The sequence below is a fragment of the Pithys albifrons genome, chromosome 7, assembly GCF_047495875.1.
Source record: "Pithys albifrons albifrons isolate INPA30051 chromosome 7, PitAlb_v1, whole genome shotgun sequence".
Classification (NCBI taxonomy): Eukaryota; Metazoa; Chordata; class Aves; order Passeriformes; family Thamnophilidae; genus Pithys; species Pithys albifrons.
Window position 1 is genome coordinate 58,163,884 of NC_092464.1, and position 19,636 is coordinate 58,183,519.

At 50.8% G+C, this 19,636-nt stretch overlaps 2 protein-coding genes across 2 annotated transcripts in view; both read left to right on the top strand.

The window, feature by feature from the left end:
* Positions 1-19,636, top strand: part of LOC139673814 (zinc finger protein 850-like) — a 701,437-nt gene that overhangs the window by 635,456 nt on the left and 46,345 nt on the right. The gene's annotated exons all lie outside the window — the stretch shown is intronic.
* On the top strand, positions 9,787-10,701 carry LOC139673895 (olfactory receptor 14J1-like). The gene has a single exon (XM_071559829.1). It carries the CDS (start codon positions 9,787-9,789, stop codon positions 10,699-10,701), a length of 915 nt encoding a protein of 304 aa, XP_071415930.1.

Here is a 19,636-nt window from a genome sequence, read left to right on the forward strand (position 1 = left end):
TGACTCCCCTCATCTTCCCTGTGGAGTTTTCCTGGATGGCAGAACCCCTCAGCATTTGTGCTGCCCTGAGGAAGAGCAGAGCAGGGCTTCCCAAACAGGACCATGTCTGTGGCTTAGTGCAGAGTGAGGGGAGCTGCTCTGTCCCTCTGCCTTCTTCCAGCTTCCCTGGACTTCCTCAGACAGAAAGTGGTCACACTCCCATTTTTATCTGAAATTCCACTAGACACTGTTGAGAGCAGAGAGATCCATCACAGACCACTCAGTGTCTCAGCCTGGCTCAAGGTCTCAAGGACACACATGGCTCATCTCACCAACTCAACAGCATTTCCCGGGATGGGCACAGCATCTCTGCCCCTCTGCACTGGGGATTTCAGATAACACAATTGTGCTATGAAGGTGATTTGCATTCTTGAGGGCAGCTCCCAGCTTGGAAGGACATCTCAGAGAAGAGCCAAGTGTCCTGACAATGGGGTTTGATTCTGGGAAACACACCTCATTCTCCAGGCACACAGAATTCACTACTGACAGCCCCACAGGTCAGAGGAAAATTGGAATGTCTCATTCCCAGGGACCCACCTGCCTGAGGGGGATCACAGGATCAGTGATTGACTCTGTAGCTTGAACTCCCATTCCCAGTGAGCCTGACTGAGAGAAGGAGAAAACAACCCCAGTAACAAGGGCAAGTTGAGGAAAAAGGAAATGCACACTGAGGGTCCAGCTGGGAGAATCCAGGGCAGAACCAGGTGGGCACTCAGGGCATTGTCACCCTGAGCCAGCTGTGCCACCTCCCAGACACCAACAATGGCAGGTAATTCTCAGCCCCTGTGCAGCTCCTCAGTGTTCCCTCTGCAACACAAACCACCAGGTATGTGGCTTGAGAGCTTGCTAGAAATCCCTCCTTTCACCTTCTCCTTGAAGTATCCCCTGGAAAATATCCTGGAATGCTCTGCTTCTGTAAGCAGTCCTCACCTATGAAACTCTCACTTGATAGCTGAACAAACCTGCCCTGCCCTGCCCTGCCCTGCCAGGGCTTGCTCTTTCCACCCACAGCCTCTTCCCCAGCACTGAGGGAGCTCCCCAGACCAGCTGAGAGCTGCCTCTGGCAGGTGGCAGAGCTCCTGCCTTGGCACAGCACCCTGGGGTGCAGGACCCTGCTCTGCAGGACAGTTTGGGGCAGCCTGGGTGGCACAGCCTGGATTCAAACCCTGCAGCCATCCCTGGGAGGAGGGAACCCTGCTGGGATGTCCCTGGGATGGTGCAGCAGAGAGTCCCTGCTTTGCAGCTCGTCCTCCTCTTCAGCACCAGAGACACTGTGATATCCCACATTAGAGACACCCCAGGCTGTGGGATGTGCCAGCGTTGGGAGATCTTCCCACAGACTGCACATACATTGCCCTTCATGCAGACTTACCGTGTGAGATCCTGGAAAGATTCCTCTTCTGTGGATCTTCCTCTCAACTTTCCTCACACCCCAGACTGTGTGTAACCTCTCTCTGCCCTGCTTTTCTGCCCTCGGTGTGTGCAGGCAGTGCCCTGAGCCCTGCTGGGCTGTGCACAGGAGCTGCTCCTGGGCAGAGCTGTCTCTCTGCAGCGCTGCCCGCTTGCCAGGAGCTCCCTGTGTGCCAGGAGCCCGGCCCAGCTCAGCAGCACAGCAACAGCCCAGGGCATTTAATGGCCCTCTGGGGGGTTTGGTGCTGAGTCCCTGAACCTCAGACCCTGAGGAAAGGTGCAAAAACCTCTTGAGAAAGAAAAGTCAGAATCAAACTTTAAAGTTTCTTTTGTTGTTAATGGGTCCCTCTGAGGGACATAACTGAGAAAATGTCCCCAGATTCCAGTTAGAAAACAAAGAGACAATGATGACAAATATGGACTAGGAAAGAAAGGTCACTCTGATGCTGAGGAAAGTAAGAAGCCTTTCATTAACCCAAAGGTCCCAGCCCTGGGAAGGGAGATCCTGTCTCTCCCTCCTTCATCGGGGCTCTTCCTTGGACATTGGGTTGTAGGATGTGGAAAACCAGGGGCAGGAGGATGGAGTGGAACCTCCCAGGCTGCTGAGCAGGGATAAGGAGTCAATGAGGCCCCAGGGCTGCAAGGCTCACTTGTCTCCTCATGCCATCAGGGGCACACACAGCAGCCATGGCCAAAGGCCTGCACAACTTGGCTCTCTTGGGGCCTTTCAGCTTCTGCACATCCCTGTCTCCTCTCCAGCCCAGGCTGTCCTACGGTGTCCATGCCCTGCCCCTTTCCCTGCAGGCTGTCGGCATCCCCCAGCTGCCCCACCTCGCTGGCCCCTTCCTGCACTGACATCTCTCCCTCCTCCCTGGCTCTGTCTTGGAGCACAAAGCCTTGGGCTGATCCAGACTCCTTCTGGGTAACACTTTGTATCAGAGCACTTCTCTTGGCGGGAAATTTCTTTCTTCACATGTCCAGTCTGGACCTTCCCAGATGCCATTGGTGACATTATTTCTTTCTCATTCTGTTTCTGACCACAAAAAGAAAATCTCCACCATCTCTGACACCACCACTGGGACACTGTGGAACCTCCTGGAATGAACGGCCCAGTGTGACACTGCAGAGTCTTATTGATACAATGGATTCATTGTCGCTCTGTGGAACCTCATGGAATCAAGGGGTCATTTCAGGAATTATAGAGGGGTGATTGAATCACTTTTCCTCACAGGTTTTAATGATGGCAAATCTGATCTACTTATATAAATTGCATTATATATTATGATAAATGAGCAGGCAGAACAGTAGACAAGTGAACAGATATTTTCTTAAATATTTAATACACTGTGGAAAAGCTAAAGCCTCCTAGTAGAGTATATTATAGCATAAAATAGTGCAGTGCTCTGTATCAAAACAATTATTTTAATGCAGTTGATCAAAAGCAGCAAAAAGAAACAATCATTAAAAAGGGACTGATGTAACTCTCACACAACTAAATAGGGCAGATCTCTCTCCTTCCCTTAACCCCTGGGCAGTGACCATGAAGAGCCATCCCTGCTTCATGGGAGAAGCTCCACATGCTTCAAGGCAGTCTGTGGAAGGATCTGCCATATGGAAGTTGGACTGAGCTTTTATAGTTACACTGTCAGGGATTGCTAGTCACATGTTTCCAGGCCAGTGAGCAGCTTCTCTGTCCAATGGTGCTTCAAAAAGCAGGATGGGCATTTGCAGTTTGGTGAACCAGGCTGGTTTTAGCAGAATTCAACACCAAAACAGCCCCTTGGTGTCAGCAGTAACTCAGCCCAGAGAGCCTGCATTGTTTGCATTCTCTGAGTGGATTCTGGGCCTGATCAGGGCAGAACATCCTGTCATGGTCCATAAGGCTCTGCAGTGTCACAGTGGCCCCTTGGTGCCATGAGGTTCCAAAATGTCCTGAGGTTCATTGATTCCAGGAGTCCCCACACGTCACAAAGGCCCCTTAGTTCCATGAGGTTCCACAGTGCCCCAGGGTCCCTTTGGCTCCACAAGGCTCTTCAGTGTCAAAATGGCCCCTTGATTGCAGGAGGTTCAAGTTTCTCAGGATTCTTTCAGTTCCATTAATCTCTGCAGTATCACAATGGACTTTTGATTCCATGGTGTTCAGCAGCGGTCCCAGGGTAGTTTGGGCTCCATAACCCTCTGCAGTGTCACAAAGGCCCCTTCATTCCTGGATGTTCCAAAATATCTCAGGGTTCCTCTGGATCCATGAGGCCCCATTTGTCACAATTTCCCTATGATTCCATGAGGTTCTGTTGTCTCATAATATCCCTTGAGTTCCAGGAGGTTCTGTGGTGTCACAATGTCCCCTTTGGTTCCAGGAGGTTCCACACTGTCCTTGCTGGAACACACCTGGTTGGATGTTGCCCCACCTGCAGAGCTGCCTCCAGCTCTGGGGTCCCAGCACAGCAAGGACATGGAGCTGTTGGAGCGAGTCCAGAGGAGGCACCAGGGTGATCAGAGGGATGGAGCAGCTCTGCCATGAGGGAAGGCTGAGAGAATTGGGATTGCTCAGCCTGGAGAACAGAAGGCCTTGGGGTGACCTAATTGTGGTGTTCCAGGACCTGAAAGGAGCCAACAAGAAATATGGAGAGAGACTTTAAAAGGGCCTGGAATAACAGGACAAGGGACAATGGCTTCACACTGATAGAGGGAAGGGTTAGATGAGATAGTAGCAAGAAATTCTTTACTGGGAAAGTGGTGAGGCCCTGGCAAAGATTGTTCAGGAAAGTTCTGGCTGCTCTATCATTGCAAGTTCTTCAAGGCCAAGCAGAATGTGGCTCTGAGTAACCTGGTCTAGTCAAAGTTGTTCCTGCCCCTGGGGTTGGAACAAGATGCTCTTTAAGGTCCCTCATGACCCAAAGCATTCTGTGATTCTCTGGCTGGTGGGTGATGTGGTGTTCAGGGCTGCCTTGGGTACAGAGACCATGAAATAATGGGGATTTCCATTGTGGGTGAAGGAAGGAGGGGCACCAGCAGAACTGACACCTTGGACTGACAGCTGACAGACTTTGGCCAGTTTGGGAAACTGATGGATGGAGTCCCTTGGGAGTCAGTCCTGAAGGAGAAAGGAGTGCAGGATGGATGCAGGTGTTTTAAGAAGGACAAGCCAGGGGGCAAGAAGTATGGCCTGGTGAAACACAGACCATGGGCTGAATGTCAGGAAAAAAAAGAGAGTGTGTCACCTCTGGAAAGAGGGGCAGAAAACCTGGGGGGACTACAAGGATATGGTGAAGTTATGGAGGGGGAAAATGTGAAGGGCCAAAGACCCAGCTGGAACTGAATTTGGCCACTGCAGTTAAAGACAGCAAAAAATGTGTCTCTGAATCCATGGGCAGCAAAAGTAGGGCTCAGGAGAGTCTCCATCCTCTCCTGGATGCAGAGGCAGTGCAGGGTCAGGGCAGGAGGGAATTAATGCCTTCCGTGCCTTGGTGTTTAACACCAAAACTTAGTTGTGTTTTGGATACCCAATTCCAGGGTTAGAAGTTAGTGATAAGAGTCTGAGTGAAGCCCCTGCAATCCAGGAGGAAAATGTGAGTGACCTACTGTACCAGTGAGACCAACACAAGTCCCTGGGCCCAGATGGGATGCACCTGAGGGTACTGTGGGAGCTGGAGAAAGAGCTGACCAAGCCACTCTCACTCATTGCCCAGCAGTCCTGGTGAACTGGAGAAGTCCCAGCTGACTGGAAATCAGCAACTGTGATGCCCATTCACAAGAAGGGTTGGAAGGAGGATCTGGACAAGTCCAGACCTGTCAGGCCTGACTTTGGTGCCAGGGAAGTCCATGGAGCAGATCATCCTGAGTGCCATCAGACAGCACAAACATGAAAACCAAGCCACTGTGAGCTTGGGAAAGGCAGATCCTGGTTGACCAACCTGATCTCCTTCTATGACAAAATGACCCACTCAGGAGATGAGGGAAAGGCTGTGGATGTGTCCCTCTGGAATTCAGTAAAGACTTTGGCACCACCTCCCACAGCATCTCCTGCAGAAACTGGCTGCTCATGGCTGGGATGAGGGAACTGTTTGCTGGGTGAAAAACTATCTGATGGCCCAGAGAGTGGTGGGGAATGGAACTAAATCCATGTGGGGCTGGTCACCAGTGGGGTTCCCCAGGGCTCAGTGTTGGGGCTGGTCCTGTTTAACATCATTATTGTTGATCTGAACAAGGGGATGGAGTGCACCCTCAGTAAATTTGTGGAGAACACCAAGGCAGGTGTGATTGTGGGTCTGCTGGAGGGCAGGAAGGCTCTGCAGAGGGATCTGGACAATCTGGATCAATAAGGCCAAGTGTCAGGTCCTGCCCTTGAGTCCCAACAACCCCATGGAATGTTTCAGGCTGTGGGCAGAGTGTCCTGAGAGCTGCTCATCAGGAAGGGACTTGGGATGTCTGCTTGAGAGCAGGTGAATATGAGCCAGAGAGTGCCCATGTGGGCAAGAAGCCCAATGGCATCCTGGCCTGTATGAAAATTAGTAGGGCCAGCAGGACCAGGACAGAGATTGTCCATCTGTACTGGACACTGGTGAGGCCCCACCTCAAGTCATGTGTCCAGTTCTGGGCCCTTCATTTCAAAAAGGACATTGAGGGCCTGGAGTGTGTCCAGTGAAGGGAATGGAGCTTGGGAAGAGACTGGAAATAATGTGTCATGAGGAACGGCTAAAGGAACTGGTGTTCTGGAGTCTGGGGGAGAAGAGGCTCAGAGAGGACCTCATTGCTCTCTGCAAAGACTGAAAATGAGGTTTTAGTGGGGTGGGATTTGTTCTGTTCTATCAAGGCTGTAGTGGCCAAATGAGAGAAAATGACCCTTAATTGCATCAGTTGAGGTTCAGAATAAATATTAATTTTTTTTTCCCTGAGTGTATAGGCTTGAATAAGTAACTCAGTGAAGTGGTGGTGTCTCTGGAAGTGTTCACATGGCACCTGGGTGTTGATGCTGTGAGTGCCCCCCCATAGCAGGACTCTGAGCCACGTTAGTGTAGGGTAAGATAAAATGTAAAGGTCCTTTAATATCACAGGCCTACGGCCCACAGGAATACATGACATGCACGTGCCCTCCAGTTCTAGTTTCCATGGCTTTTATAATAACATCTCTCCAATCATTGCTTTACACATTTCTCAGTCCAGCCCTGGTCCCACTCCTGTTCCACCCCCTGGAATTGGGTCTGGGATGGTCAAGACCCTCTGTCTTCATCCATCTCCTCTTCTTCGGGCACACAAAGGTCTTTTGTAGTTCTTCCAGCCCTGACTTCTGGGTCACTCTGACATGTGTTTATGTTTCGTTCTATAGGCCGTCTGATGTCCTTCAGCTCTTTACCTTGGAAAAGAGACTAAACAGCTAGAGAATCTTGCTGCCTGTTATGGGGCAGGGGTAGAGATAGGAAGACATTAAACTTAAGCTAGAAATATTAACCTACTAAAAATCTATAGCTACTGTGTTCCTAAATCTACAAAATGTGAAAAATCAGAAACCAAAAACCCCTTTGGCATCAATGTAACACTCTGGGAAGTGGTTTAGGGGTGATTATGGTGGTTTTCACTCAGAGTTGGACCAGAGGATCTTGAAGGTCTATTCCAACCCTGACGGTTCTGTGATTCTGTGACCTGTCATTACTCTTTCCAGCTTTGTGATTTTACAAGGTGGTGGAAATGTTTTCTGAGTTTGATTCCTCAGTGGGATCCATTAGCATTACAAGAAAGTTTACATTTTGAATCAGACTTGGGTTTCTCAAGAGGTTTCTGCAACTTTCCTCAGGGTCTGATGTTCAGGGACTCAGCACCAAACCCCCCAGAGGGCCATTAAATGGCCTGGGCTGTTGCTGTGCTGCTGAGCTGGGCCAGGCTCCTGGCACACAGGGAGCTCCTGGCAAGCGGGCAGCGCTGCAGAGAGACAGCTCTGCCCAGGAGCAGCTCCTGTGCACAGCCCAGCAGGGCTCAGGGCACTGCCTGCACACACCGAGGGCACAGCAGAGAAGGGACAGAGATGAGAGGCAGCCTGGGCTGGGAGGGAACTGAGCTCTCATTAAAGGAGAAACCTCCACAGTATTTGAAAGAAGAATTCTCTGGATATAGGAAAGTTAATCTTCCCTTCCTGCAGGGATCTCCTAAAGCTGGGACATCCCACAGCATCCAGGATCTTTCAGAAGGACTCCCACAGTTCTTCAGTAGAGAGGAGGTGACCATATGGCAGAGCAGGGCAGGACGTGCAGGCACCAAGGGCAGACAAGAGAAGTGAGAAAGAGGTTTAAAGTGTCCTGGAGTGGGAGTACAGGTGAGAGCTCATCAGGAGAGGAATCATCACAGCCCTTTGCCAGGGTAAGTCTCTGACTGCAGAGCAGTGCAGGTGAGTTCCTGGAAGTGTCTCTTACACCTGCCAAATGCCAGCACTGAGAAGACCCGTCAGGATGGCTCTCCTGGTTTTCCTGGTGTGCAGCATCAGAGCCACAGGGCATCTCCCAGGGCTGGCTGTTGGGTGTGAGGGTGGGGGTGCAGTCAGGGGTGCCCAGGGCTGTCCTGCAGAGGAGGGTCCTGCAGCCCAGGGCTCTGCGTGCTGGGACAGGGATTCTGCTGCCTGCCAGGGACAGCTCAGCACGGCCAAGGAGCTGCCCCAGCCCTGCAGGGAGAAGGTGTGGGTGGAAAGAGTGAGAGGGAGGTGGCTGCTGGCAGGAACAGCTCCTCCCAGCACAGACAGGCAGGGAGGGAGAGGGAGCTGCTGCCACAAATGCTGGGGAGGGGCATGTGGGCACCTCCCTGCTGGCCCTGTGGCACAGACACCTTCCCCTGACCAACTCCTCCCTGGGCTCCTTTCCCAGGCTAAGAAGAGCCTCTGCCCTCAGGCCCGTGGGGGCTCAGGTTTGCACTGCCCTGCAGCAGCCACAGCCCAGGGAAGGATAAGCCTCTGATTTCCATCTATCTCTGTGTGTCCCTCCTCCCTTGGCAGGAGCATTGTGGCATTTCACTGCCATCCCCTGTTGCCTGTGCTGTCCTTGTTCTCACCATTGGCATTTCTGAGCCAATGCGGGGGATTCAGGGTTGCAGTTTCAGCTTCTGTCCGGACACAAACCCTTTGGGTCCTGCTGTAGTGATGTTTCTGTGGGAGCAAAGTGCCCAGAACCCCTCCAGGCAACTTCAGGATATCCATCTGTTTCCCGGGCTCTCCTGCAGGGTTGCGGGATGCCCTCCAAAGGGGCACAGCTCTCCCACAGTATCTCTGTGCTGTCTAGGAACTCCATAGAGAAATCACCTCAGTGCTAAATCCATGGAAATGCTCTGGGCATCTGCAGTGATTGCTCTGTGTCTCAGACTGGGAGGAGAGAGATGAAAAAGGTGAGGAGTTTGTCTTTCTGCTCTTTGGACTCAGATTTCTGGGTTCCTCTGCTCTCAGCCGTGTGCAGTTTTGTTTTGGGGGAACAGTTGTGTGTGATGCTCATCCAGCTCCAAGCTGCCAGCACAGGGCAGGTGAGAACAGCAGTGATGGACAGAACAGCTCTTCTGTCTCCACTAAGGGACTGTCCCTTTGCCTCTCAGGATGCACAAGACTTGACCTACAGAGCAAATAGATTGTCAGTGATTTCAAGCATCCACAACCATTACTAACTATGGCAGGTGCAACTGGGTGAACAAATAGAAATAATTCCCTCAGCTCAGTTCTTCAGCTGGCAAAGTGCAAACAGCCATGCTGAGAAGCTCTTTGAAGTATCACAAGTGAGGAGAAGAAGGAAGGAGAGGTACTGATCTCTTCTCTGTCACTGGCCAGTGACAAAACCCGAGGGAATGACCGAACATTTCAAGGGAAGTTAAGGTTGCATATTAGAAAAAGGTTCTTCTCCCAGAGAGTGATTGGGCACTTGAAGAGGCTGCCCAGGGCAGTGGTCACAGCACCAAGGCTGACAGAGCTCAGGATGTACTTGTAGAAAGCTCTCAGGGACATGCTGTAATTCTTGGGAATGATTCTCTGCAGGGCTAAGGGTTGGACTCCATGATCCTTGAGGGTCCTTTCCAGCTCAGAATATTCTGTGATTCTGTGAGTACATTTAGAGATCACCCTGTGTTCCGAGTTCCCTCTCACTGATAAACAAGAAGGACTCCTCAGGAGCCCATCACAGAGTTACTGGTTCCAGTGGGCCCCTTATGCAGCAAACCCCAGAGCTCAGGGGAAGGAGCTGCAGGGAAGTCTGACTGTGGGGAGAGAGCCTGAGAGTGGAGTGGCTGTGACATATACAGTGTTTTCCTTGTAGAAATCTGGCCTGAATAATTCCTGTCTTTTCCTCCTCAACAGATCAAAATATTCTGAGGAACAAAATGTCCAACAGCAGCTCCTTCAGCCAGTTCCTCCTCCTGCCATTGGCAGACACGCGGCAGCTGCAGCTCCTGCACTTGTGGCTCTTCCTGGGCATCTCCCTGGCTGCCCTCCTGGGCAACGGCCTCATCATCAGCGCCGTAGCCTGTGACCACCACCTGCACACCCCCATGCACTTCTTCCTGCTCAACCTGTCCCTCACAGACCTGGGCTGCATCTGCACCACTGTCCCCAAAGCCATGCACAACTCCCTCTGGGACACCACAACCATCTCCTACATGGGATGTGCTGCACAGGTCTTCTCCTTTATGCTCTTCATCACAACAGAATTTTGCCTCCTCACCATCAAGTGCTACGACCGCTACGTTGCCATCTGCAAACCCCTGCACTACGGGACCCTCCTGGGCAGCAGAGCTTGTGCCCACATGGCAGCAGCTGCCTGGGCCAGTGGCTTTCTCAATGCTCTGCTGCACACAGTCAATACATTTTCCCTGCCCCTGTGCAAGGGCAATGCCCTGAATCAGTTCTTTTGTGAAATCCCTCAGATCCTCAAGCTCTCCTGCTCACACTCCTACCTCAGGGAACTTGGGCTTGCTGTGGTCAGTGCCTGTTTACTGTTTGCCTGTTTCATTTTCATTATTTTCTCCTATGTGCAGATCTTCAGGGCTGTGCTGAGGATCCCCTCTGAGCAGGGACGGCACAAAGCCTTTTCCATGTGCCTCCCTCACCTGGCCGCGGTCTCCCTCTTTATCAGCACATCATTTTTTGCCTACCTGAAGCCTCCCTCCATCTCCTCCCCATCTCTGGATCTGGCATTCTCAGTTCTGTACTCGGTCGTTCCTCCAGCACTGAACCCCTTCATCTACAGCCTGAGAAATAAGGAACTCAAGGATGCTGTGAGGAAAATAATGAATTGATGCATTTTTAAAGTAAATACCTGCCTGTTTTCATGTGCAAATCACTCATAAAGAAACTCATTACCTGTTCAACCTTCTGTCTCAGGTTTTGGGTGATGATTATGGTGCTTAATTTTCTTTTTTCTTCTTAAGTTGTGTGCAACTAAACTTTATTTTTGATCCTCAGTTTTTATTTAATCCTTAATCTTTTGTGTTTTACTTGGAGATGGTGTAAATGAGAGAATGATCATTTTAATATTTAAAGCAAATAAAAGATATTGGTGCAGTTTGTTTGTTCAAGTTCCTTCTTTTGTGGCCACAGGAAGGCCAGTGGCAGTGCCTGTGTGCAGAGGGAGAGAGTAAGACTATCGCAGAGCAGCAGCATTGCCAGGGAGCACCAGCACTTTGTCTTTTTATATCTGCTCCTTTCCCACTTCCACACTCTTCTTCCAACCCTACTGTTCCTATAAGGCCTTAGTGCTCTTGCAGCTTGGTCACATCCTGCTGCATGTCCGTCCTGGGCTCACAGGCAGGGACAGGCCGTGGGCACTGCTGGGACACAGCTGGGCTGCACAACAGCAGCTCCATCAGGGAAGGGCATCTCCTGAGGGCAGGGCAGGAAGGCTTTCAGCTTTCCCCAAAGTTGCCAATAGGAATGTGCTCAAGGAAGTGTCCTGGTAACGTAAATCCCAGTGCCCAGTTGCAGAATGTGAGTGTGCAGGGTGGGGGCACAAAGCAGTTTCCTTGCACAGCCAGATTTCCTGGGATGGGTCTGAAGCACCAGTCCAATGGGACAAACTGCATTTTCAAATCCTTTCTGTATGATACCAATTTCAGGGAGCCCTTGAGCACCAGCCTTGGTTTAAAGACCAATATTGGAATGGGAACTCCAATAAAATGAACTCACTCCCCTTTTATTCCCCACAAATACACAGAGACAAAATACAAGGAAGTATTAAATGAAGAAAATAAGTTTAGTGACCAGAAATAGAGCAGCAAAAGTACAATACCAAGGGAACAGTTCAAACCAACAACAGAGAGAGAGAGAAATAGCTTTTATTTCTCCCCATCCTTGTCCCAACTCCCTTTTGTGTACAGATAGAAATGCTCATCAACATGTGCTTCCCATTCCCCTTTGCCCCCCTGGAGGAACAAAGAACAAAAAGTAAAACCACAGGAAAGGGGGCAAAGCAAAATCTGGAAAATGTCTCAGATGAGACAAGTTGTGCTGCTGAAGCAAACGCTGACTCCAGAGGGGCCCAAGGGGCGGCAGAGACGCGACTCTGGTTCATGTGGCAGTGGGGGGGAGGCAGCGGGTCTGCTGATCCCATGGAGTTCTGGGGTCCCAGTGGCCCCTTGGGTCCTGAGGTTCTGAAATGACTCAGGGTCCCTTTTCTTCCATGAGGACCAACATGTCACAATGGCCCCTTCATTCCCTGAGATATGTCACTGTCCCCATACTCCTTTGGTTCCATGAGCCCCTGCAGTGGACTCAATGAACCATTGAGTCCATGAGGTTCCACTGTGTCCCAGGGTTCCTTTGATTCAATGAGCCCCTGCAGTGTCACAGTGGCCTCTTGAGTCCATGAGGTTACTCCATGTCACAGGGTCACTCGGGTTCCATGACACCCTGAATTTCCAATGCCCTCTTGGTCCCATGGGCTTCCACATCGTTCCTGGAGTCCTTTGGCTCCATCAGGCCCTGTGGTGCCACAATTGTCCCTTGATTTGAAAAGGCTCCTCAGTGTTCCGGAGTTCCTTTATTTCCATGACACCCAGCAGTGTCAAAATGACCCCTTGATTCCATAAGGTTCTGAAACATTTCAGTTATTTTGTCCATGAGGCCCAGCATGTCACAATGGCCCTTTGACTCCATGAGGTTGCACAGTGTCATCACAAAGCTGAGCCCATCCAGATGGGAGTTCTGGGGAGACTGCGAGGAACTGGGATAACTGGGGAAGGAAAGAGGAGCTTGGACAACAGAGAGGAAACATTTTGATGATGTCAAAATAGGTTCAGGTCATGCAGAGGGTTCTGAAACACTGACTTTGAAAACACTTCTGACAGACCTTTACCCAATTTCTGATCTCAAGCCCCAACCTAAAAGTGCTGCCACTCCCATTCAAAGGAATCCACTGCTGTAATCCCAATCTCAATCTGACCTCGAAGGAAAAGGCCAAACCCAGCACTCCAGACTCTTATTTGTACTCTAATGCCCATCCCAAACCTACACCTGCAGTATTATTATGAAACCCGCAAGCTTTAATCCTAACCCAGACCAAAAATCTTTCCCCCTAATCATGAACCACACTCTGTCAGCAGAACCCCAAACATCCCTAAACTTCTGCCTAATCCCTACCCTGAGCTCTAAACCCCAACCCGTGACCATTAACTACTCCCAAACATGCACTGGGAGCAGGACAAGGACCTTGAGGGCCCAGGGCAGGCACAAGGTTTTGGAGAGGAATGTGAGGTGACCTGGACCTGATCAGCTCATGGCACACAAGGAGCAGATGGGTGGCAATGCTGTGAGGAGTCAGCTGTGCCTCAGCATCTCAGGAGAGCCCATAGCTGGGAAGGGGCTGCCAGGTCACATCTGTCACCTCCCTGACAGGCAGCAGCAGCCTTGGGCACCCAGAGGCAGCTGAGCCACCTGTGCACACACCCTGAGAGCTGCCCCAGCTGAGGGTCCCTCTCAGGGGCCCTGAGGAGCTCTGGGCTCTGGCAACACAAACCTGCTGGAGTTTTGGAAGGCAAAGAGGCCAGTCCTGCCCTGGGGGCACAATGACCCAAAGATAAGGGCAGGGACCTGAACAGCTCTGGAGTGACCCCGAGGAGAAGGGCCTGGGCTGTGTGAGGGATGTCCTGAGGCACAGGGGCTCGGGATCAAAGTTAATAAGGACAACAGAACATGGGGCTGCCTTGAGGAAGTGTGGTCACCCAGACAAGGGAGGTGTCACCCCCTTTGAATGAGCCCTGGGGTAACACATCTGGACTGATGTGTCTGGGTTTGAGGTTCCCCATTGTGGAAGAATGAAGAAGAACTGGTGAAGGCTCAAGGAAGATCTGGTTGGGCATTGAACAGTCACCCTGGGGCACTGGTCACAGCTCCAAGCCTGACAGAGCTCAAGCAGCGCTTGGATGATCCTCACATGGTTTCACTCCTATGGATGGTCCTGTGCAGGGCTAAGTGTTGGACTCAATTATCCTTATAGGCCCCTTCCAACTAAGCATATTCTGTGATTCTGTCAGGATGACAGAGCTTTTCTTGGTACTGGAAAGAGAAGGAAAGTCACAAAGTGCAGCTTGGAAGTTTCTGAGTAGAAGGGAGGAAAAAGATATTTCACTCAGAGAGGAGCCTTGTGGGCCGAGAGGTCACCCAGAGGGTGTCAGTATCATCCCATGGCTTTGTGTTCCAGGGAACAGCCAGAGATGGTGCAGAGACATCAGTGAGGGCACAGAAATGCTGCTGGGAGGGCTGGTGGCAAAGCAGGATGGGTGTGTGCAGCCTGCAAGGCCAGAGGAGCAGCAGGGACAGGGCAGGACAGGCTGCAGGACAGATGGCCAAGGGCTCTGGCAGGGCTGGAAGGCACAAAGGCACCCAGGCCTTTGTCCCCTGGGCTCTGGCAGGTGCCCCTGCCACTGAGAACAGCAGAAGGAACTTTCCTTTGAGGTTCTGTACTTTTTTCTGCCTCAGCCCTCCCTGAGGAGGCTGGGAGGGGTTGCACAGGTTTTGACGTTTGTTGTTCCTCTCCCTCCCATCCCACTGCCCCACAAACAGCCCTGAGCCACCTGTGAGGGACAGGACCTGCTGTCCCAGGGCCTGGGGCTCAGGCCTTGGCCTTTGTGCTTCCTCCAACCAGCCCAGGGTTTTCTCAGCATTGCAGGTGCCTGCACAGAGCCTTTGTCTCCCTGCAATCAGGGCCTCCAGGGATCTGCTCTAAGGAGTCCCTGGGGAGGCTCTGTCAGTGCCTGCCCTCAGTGGGGCCCATTGATGCTTCAGGGGACTTGGAGTTTGGCTTCTGACTTCTTGAGCAGTTTTTCAAATTTTGTCTCACTACTTGAGGATCATGGACTCATCTCCCAAATACACAGTGGGGCTTATTAAAACACAGAAAAACAAATTATTTATCTTCCTTTAATTGTTTTCAAGTCTTCAACGCTTGTACTAATTGGAGTTGTTTTGTAGTTTTGCTAAGGAGGAAATTTCAAAGTGGATGTCACAAAAAATTTATTTTTTTAGTGAAAGGGAATGATTTACACAGAGACATGGGATGGAACAGGATCAGGGTACAAAGGATTTGGATACAAAAGGGAGCAAAAGAAATTAGTAGCACTTAATCTTTGACCAACTCAACAGTTATCAAGTGAATAAGTAGCATTAATTAGCAATATTAACAGTGACTCAATTATAGATACACAACAACAACATTCACACCACACTCAATTCACACACACACAGGCAGAGATGTGTGGACACATCAATATCTGTGTGTGTAAAGGTGCCCATCCACAATTCTCCTGGATGTCAGTGAAACACTCCCATCCCATCCCTTTGTGTTTCCCAAGAGACAAGGGGGGCACCTGGAGGGGTGTGTTTGTTGAGGGGGGATCAGAATTGTCCTGGGCATCAGCGACGCTCTTTGGAGTGTTGCAAACTTGAGGGTTCCCGAGTTCCGAGAGGCTCCCAGAGGTGCCCCCTGAGAGGGAGGTGCTGGGGAGCTCCAGGGACCTCCCTCAGGACCTCTGTTTGTGGGGTCACAGGGTGACTGGCTTTAGTTCTCTGCTGAATTTCCATCCTCATGTCAGTAATTACTGGAGTTTCCAACTGCAGAGTGACTTGGTGGCACCTCTGCCAGGGAGAGCCTGAAACCCCAAATGCATCTTGGCAGCAGCAGGTCCTGCCAGTCCATGGCCAGGAGCCCTCCCTTGCCAGCCCAGCCTGGTGGGCAGCCCTGCAGAGCTGCTGGTTAAGGGTGTTCTTTCTTGCTGGGCTCTGCAAAGCCACTTCTGCTACAGGAGCCTCACGGGGAAGCAATTGGGCCCCAGCAACTTGGAGACAAGATATTAATCAAAACCTGCTCTTGCTGTTGCCAAACCCCTCTGAAATGATTGGGGTAATAAAACCCCCTAACACTGCATGTTTGGTGTTAGAAAGGAAGGCATCACTTTATTCCCAGTGCTCTGTGTGTGAGTCCAACAGAAATCCTTTCACACAGACACCAATGCATCACTTTGTCACCTATTTATAAATTTTTAGCAAACAAATCAATGTTCATTGGTTCTAAATGACATAATTTTATTGAACTAATTTTGAATTAATATTGAATTAATTTTTATCTTCTATTGGTTATGGACTTCTCCCTCTCTATGCTAATTAGTCCATATTTTTAGTCTTTTTCTCCTGGTTGGTACTTTCCATCACATCTACTAAGTCCTTGTTAGCCATCTTCTTTATCTGCTGGTTTCTGCAAATGTCCTTGTGGTCCATAAATTCTGCATTCCAGATGTCCAACATCAACAGTACATCTTTCTATCCCAGGCTTTGTTCATCAAAGCATATCAAGGTTCACTTAACAAAACTTAGAGAATTAGTACTTTTCCCAAGCTGTGTTCTCTCAGTGGTAGGTTAAATTCTGCTGAGTGCTGGCTGAAAGGGATTTAAGGCCCAACACACAACTTGTCTTTAATTCAAGCAGTTCATTAAAAGGCTAATTAAAACCATCATGTTATTAGAAAAGTTATATCATTTCCTACAATCTAAGCACAGACCTGAGGGTGGCAGAGGAAAGAGGAGACTCAGGCCAAGGAGATATGGCTGGAACGTGGTGGTTGTGAGGTCACTTCCACTGCAGCAGCCTGGGTGGCCCTCAGGAGACATTCTGGCCAGGGAGCATTGTGAGGTCATCCAGCACATCAGGGAACCCACACAAGAGAAATTCCATCCTTGGGGAGCTGAAGGAGTGGGGCAGGTGGGAGAGCCCCCCAGGTTCTGATTCTGGGGGCAGCTCTATCACACAACCCCACCAACCCTGGCAGGCAGGAAGGCAGCCTGGACTTGTGGCCACCCTGCTCTGCACTGGCCCTGAAACTGGGGAAAAAGGCTTTTCCTTATCTCCAGGCTGAGTATTCCCTGTTTCCCCCAACACCCCTTGTCTTTCATCCTCTTCACATGCCAGCTCCAGCCAAGCTTTCCCTCCCTCAAAAAGCAAAGTTCCCACATCTAATTTTTTTCTTTGCAAACTGTCCTTGCTGTCACCTCCTGGCAGTGGCTTCATGGCCCCTGTCACAGCCAGCCCTGGCCCTGCACTGACCCAGCTCTGCTGCCCCACAGATGCTGCATCAGGAAGGGAAGGTCCATGGGGGAGGGAAATGCACAGGGACTCATCCTGGAAGTGACCTCGGGAGGTTTCTGGGCCAAACCAAAGCACAGTGAGTGGAGAAAGGGACAAAGGATGGGCTGTTTGTGTGTTCTGCCATGTCAGGAGAAGATGTGGAGCTGCAGAGACACCCAGACAATGTGGATCCCTCCAGGATATGATCTCAGACAGGGGCTCCCAGGCCTCTGCCACTTGCTGGTTGCTCTGGTTTGATGGTCACTGGTGGTTACACCCACTCACCCACCCACACACCCATCAGTGTTCTGTGCACACACACCAGTCTCACCAGTGTCTGGGCCCCCAAAGAACACAAGATCTGATAATTTTGGGGCTCCAGGTCCAGTGGTTGGCACTTGGACCTCCCTTCAAACCCAGAGCACAGAGATCCCTTCTCCCAGAATGTTCTTAGCAGTGGAGGGATTAGGAAAATGGAACAGACTGTGGGATCAGTTACAGGGCACAGCCAGAAAAAGGCACTGACCAGTCACCTGTTTGCACATGCCCAGCTCCTTCATACCCTTTTCTCTCTGCTTTCTGATGCCTGTTCCTCCACAAATCTCTTTGGTCATTTCCTGGACATCCCATGGCAAGTCTTGTACAGTCCCTAAATCCACTTTCTGGCTGCCCACCCTCAGTCTCAGGACCTGAGTGAGAAAACCCCCAACCTCAGCTGCAAGGCCATCCTGGGGGCTGTCACTGATCACTTGGGGAGCCTTTCATGTAGAGATGTTGGAAATCTCTATTAGTTCCTTTATAACTTTTGAGTTTTGAAAGGTTCCTCCAACGTCATTGAAATTCATGTCCCCAAAAGAACAATTTTTCCATTTTCATAAATTGTTGGGGATTAGGTCACATTAAAATGCCAACATGGTGCATGTCAGTATATGCAACCCTGTGGAGAAGGAGTTGGGGATATAGGAAAAAAGAATAATAAACAGTTTGTATTGGAAGAGACCTAAACCAGACACTAGTCCAAGGACCTTTGCATTAGCCACGGACACCTTCCACAAGTTCAGGCTGTACAAAATTCCCAAACTTGGACAGATCCAGGGATGGAGTTTTCAGTTACTTAATAAGCTGGCCCAGGTTCCTGCCACCCTCAGCACAAAATATTTCTTCCTGAGATCCAATGGAAATCTCCCCTCATTCAGTTCCAGTTCCTGTGCCTTGTTTTGCCAATACAACCTTTGGCAAAAAGTGTCACTGTGTCTCTCCTGCACTAAGAGCACAACATTTTCATGGCTAAACATCTTGGAGAGGGACCAGAAACATCCCATGGAGGGGTTTGGAGGCCTCAAGAACAAGTCCTGGACCCAGTGCTGTGAAGACTGAGGAAAGAACAGGAGAAGTTTGAGAGGGCTGAAGGGCAGTAAAAGGGCAAATGGGGAGGTCCAGACTGCACACAAGTAGAAAGGAATTTTCCCCCAAGGGCAGTGCTGTGGTGCAACACATCCCCCTGAAGGAGTCTGGGCCAGCAGAAGGCTTTGTGTTCCAAGGCAGAGCCAGGGAGGAGGGAGAGATGTCAGTGCAGGAAGGGGCCAGCGAGGTGGGGCAGCCGGGGGATGCCGACAGCCTGCAGGGAAACGGGCAGGGCATGGACACTGTAGGACAGCCTGGGCTGGAGAGGAGACAGGGATGTGCAGAAGCTGAAAGGCCCCAAGAGAGCCAAGTTGTGCAGGCCTTTGGCCATGGCTGCTGTGTGTGCCCCTGATGGCATGAGGAGACAAGTGAGCCTTGCAGCCCTGGGACCTCATTGCCTCCTTGTCCCTGCTCAGCAGCCTGGGAGGTGCCACCCCATCCTCCTGCCCCTGATATTCCACATCCCACACCCCTGTGCCCAAGGAAGAGCCTTGAGGAATGAGGGAGAGACAGGATCTCTCTTCCCAGGGCTGGGGGTCATGGCTGTGACCTTTGGGTTAATGAAATGTTTCTTACTTTCCTCAGCATCAGAGCGACCTTTCTTTCCTAGTCCTTATTTGTCATCATTGTCTCTTTGTTTTCTAACTGGAATCTGGGGACACTTTCTCAGTTATGTCCCTCAGAGGGACCCATTAACAACAAAAGAAACGTAAAGTTTGATTCTGACTTTGCTTTCTCATGAGGTTTCTTTAACTTTCCTCATGATCTGATGTTCAGGGACTCAGCACCAAACCCCCCAGAGGGCCATTAAATGCCCTGGGCTGTTGCTGTGCTGCTGAGCTGGGCCGGGCTCCTGGCACACAGGGAGCTCCTGGCAAGCGGGCAGTACTGCAGAGAGACAGCTCTGCCCAGGAGCAGCTCCTGTGCACAGCCCAGCAGGGCTCAGGGCACTGCCTGCACACACCGAGGGCAGAAAAGCAGGGCAGAGAGAGGTTACACACAGTCTGGGGTGTGAGGAAAGTTGAGAGGAAAATCCACAGAACAGGAATCTTTCCAGGCTTTCAGAAGGTAAGTCTGCATGAAGGGCAATGTATGTGCAGTCTGTGGGAAGATCTCCCAACGCTGGCACATCCCACAGCCTGGGGAGTCTCTAATGTGGGATATCACAGTGTCTCTGGTGCTGAAGAGGAGGACTGTCTGCAAAGCAGGGACTCTCT

Coding starts and splice junctions, on each gene's coding strand:
- LOC139673895 (XM_071559829.1), top strand. CDS start 9,787: ATGTCCAACAGCAGCTCCTTCAGCCAGTTCCTCCTCCTGCCATTGGCA.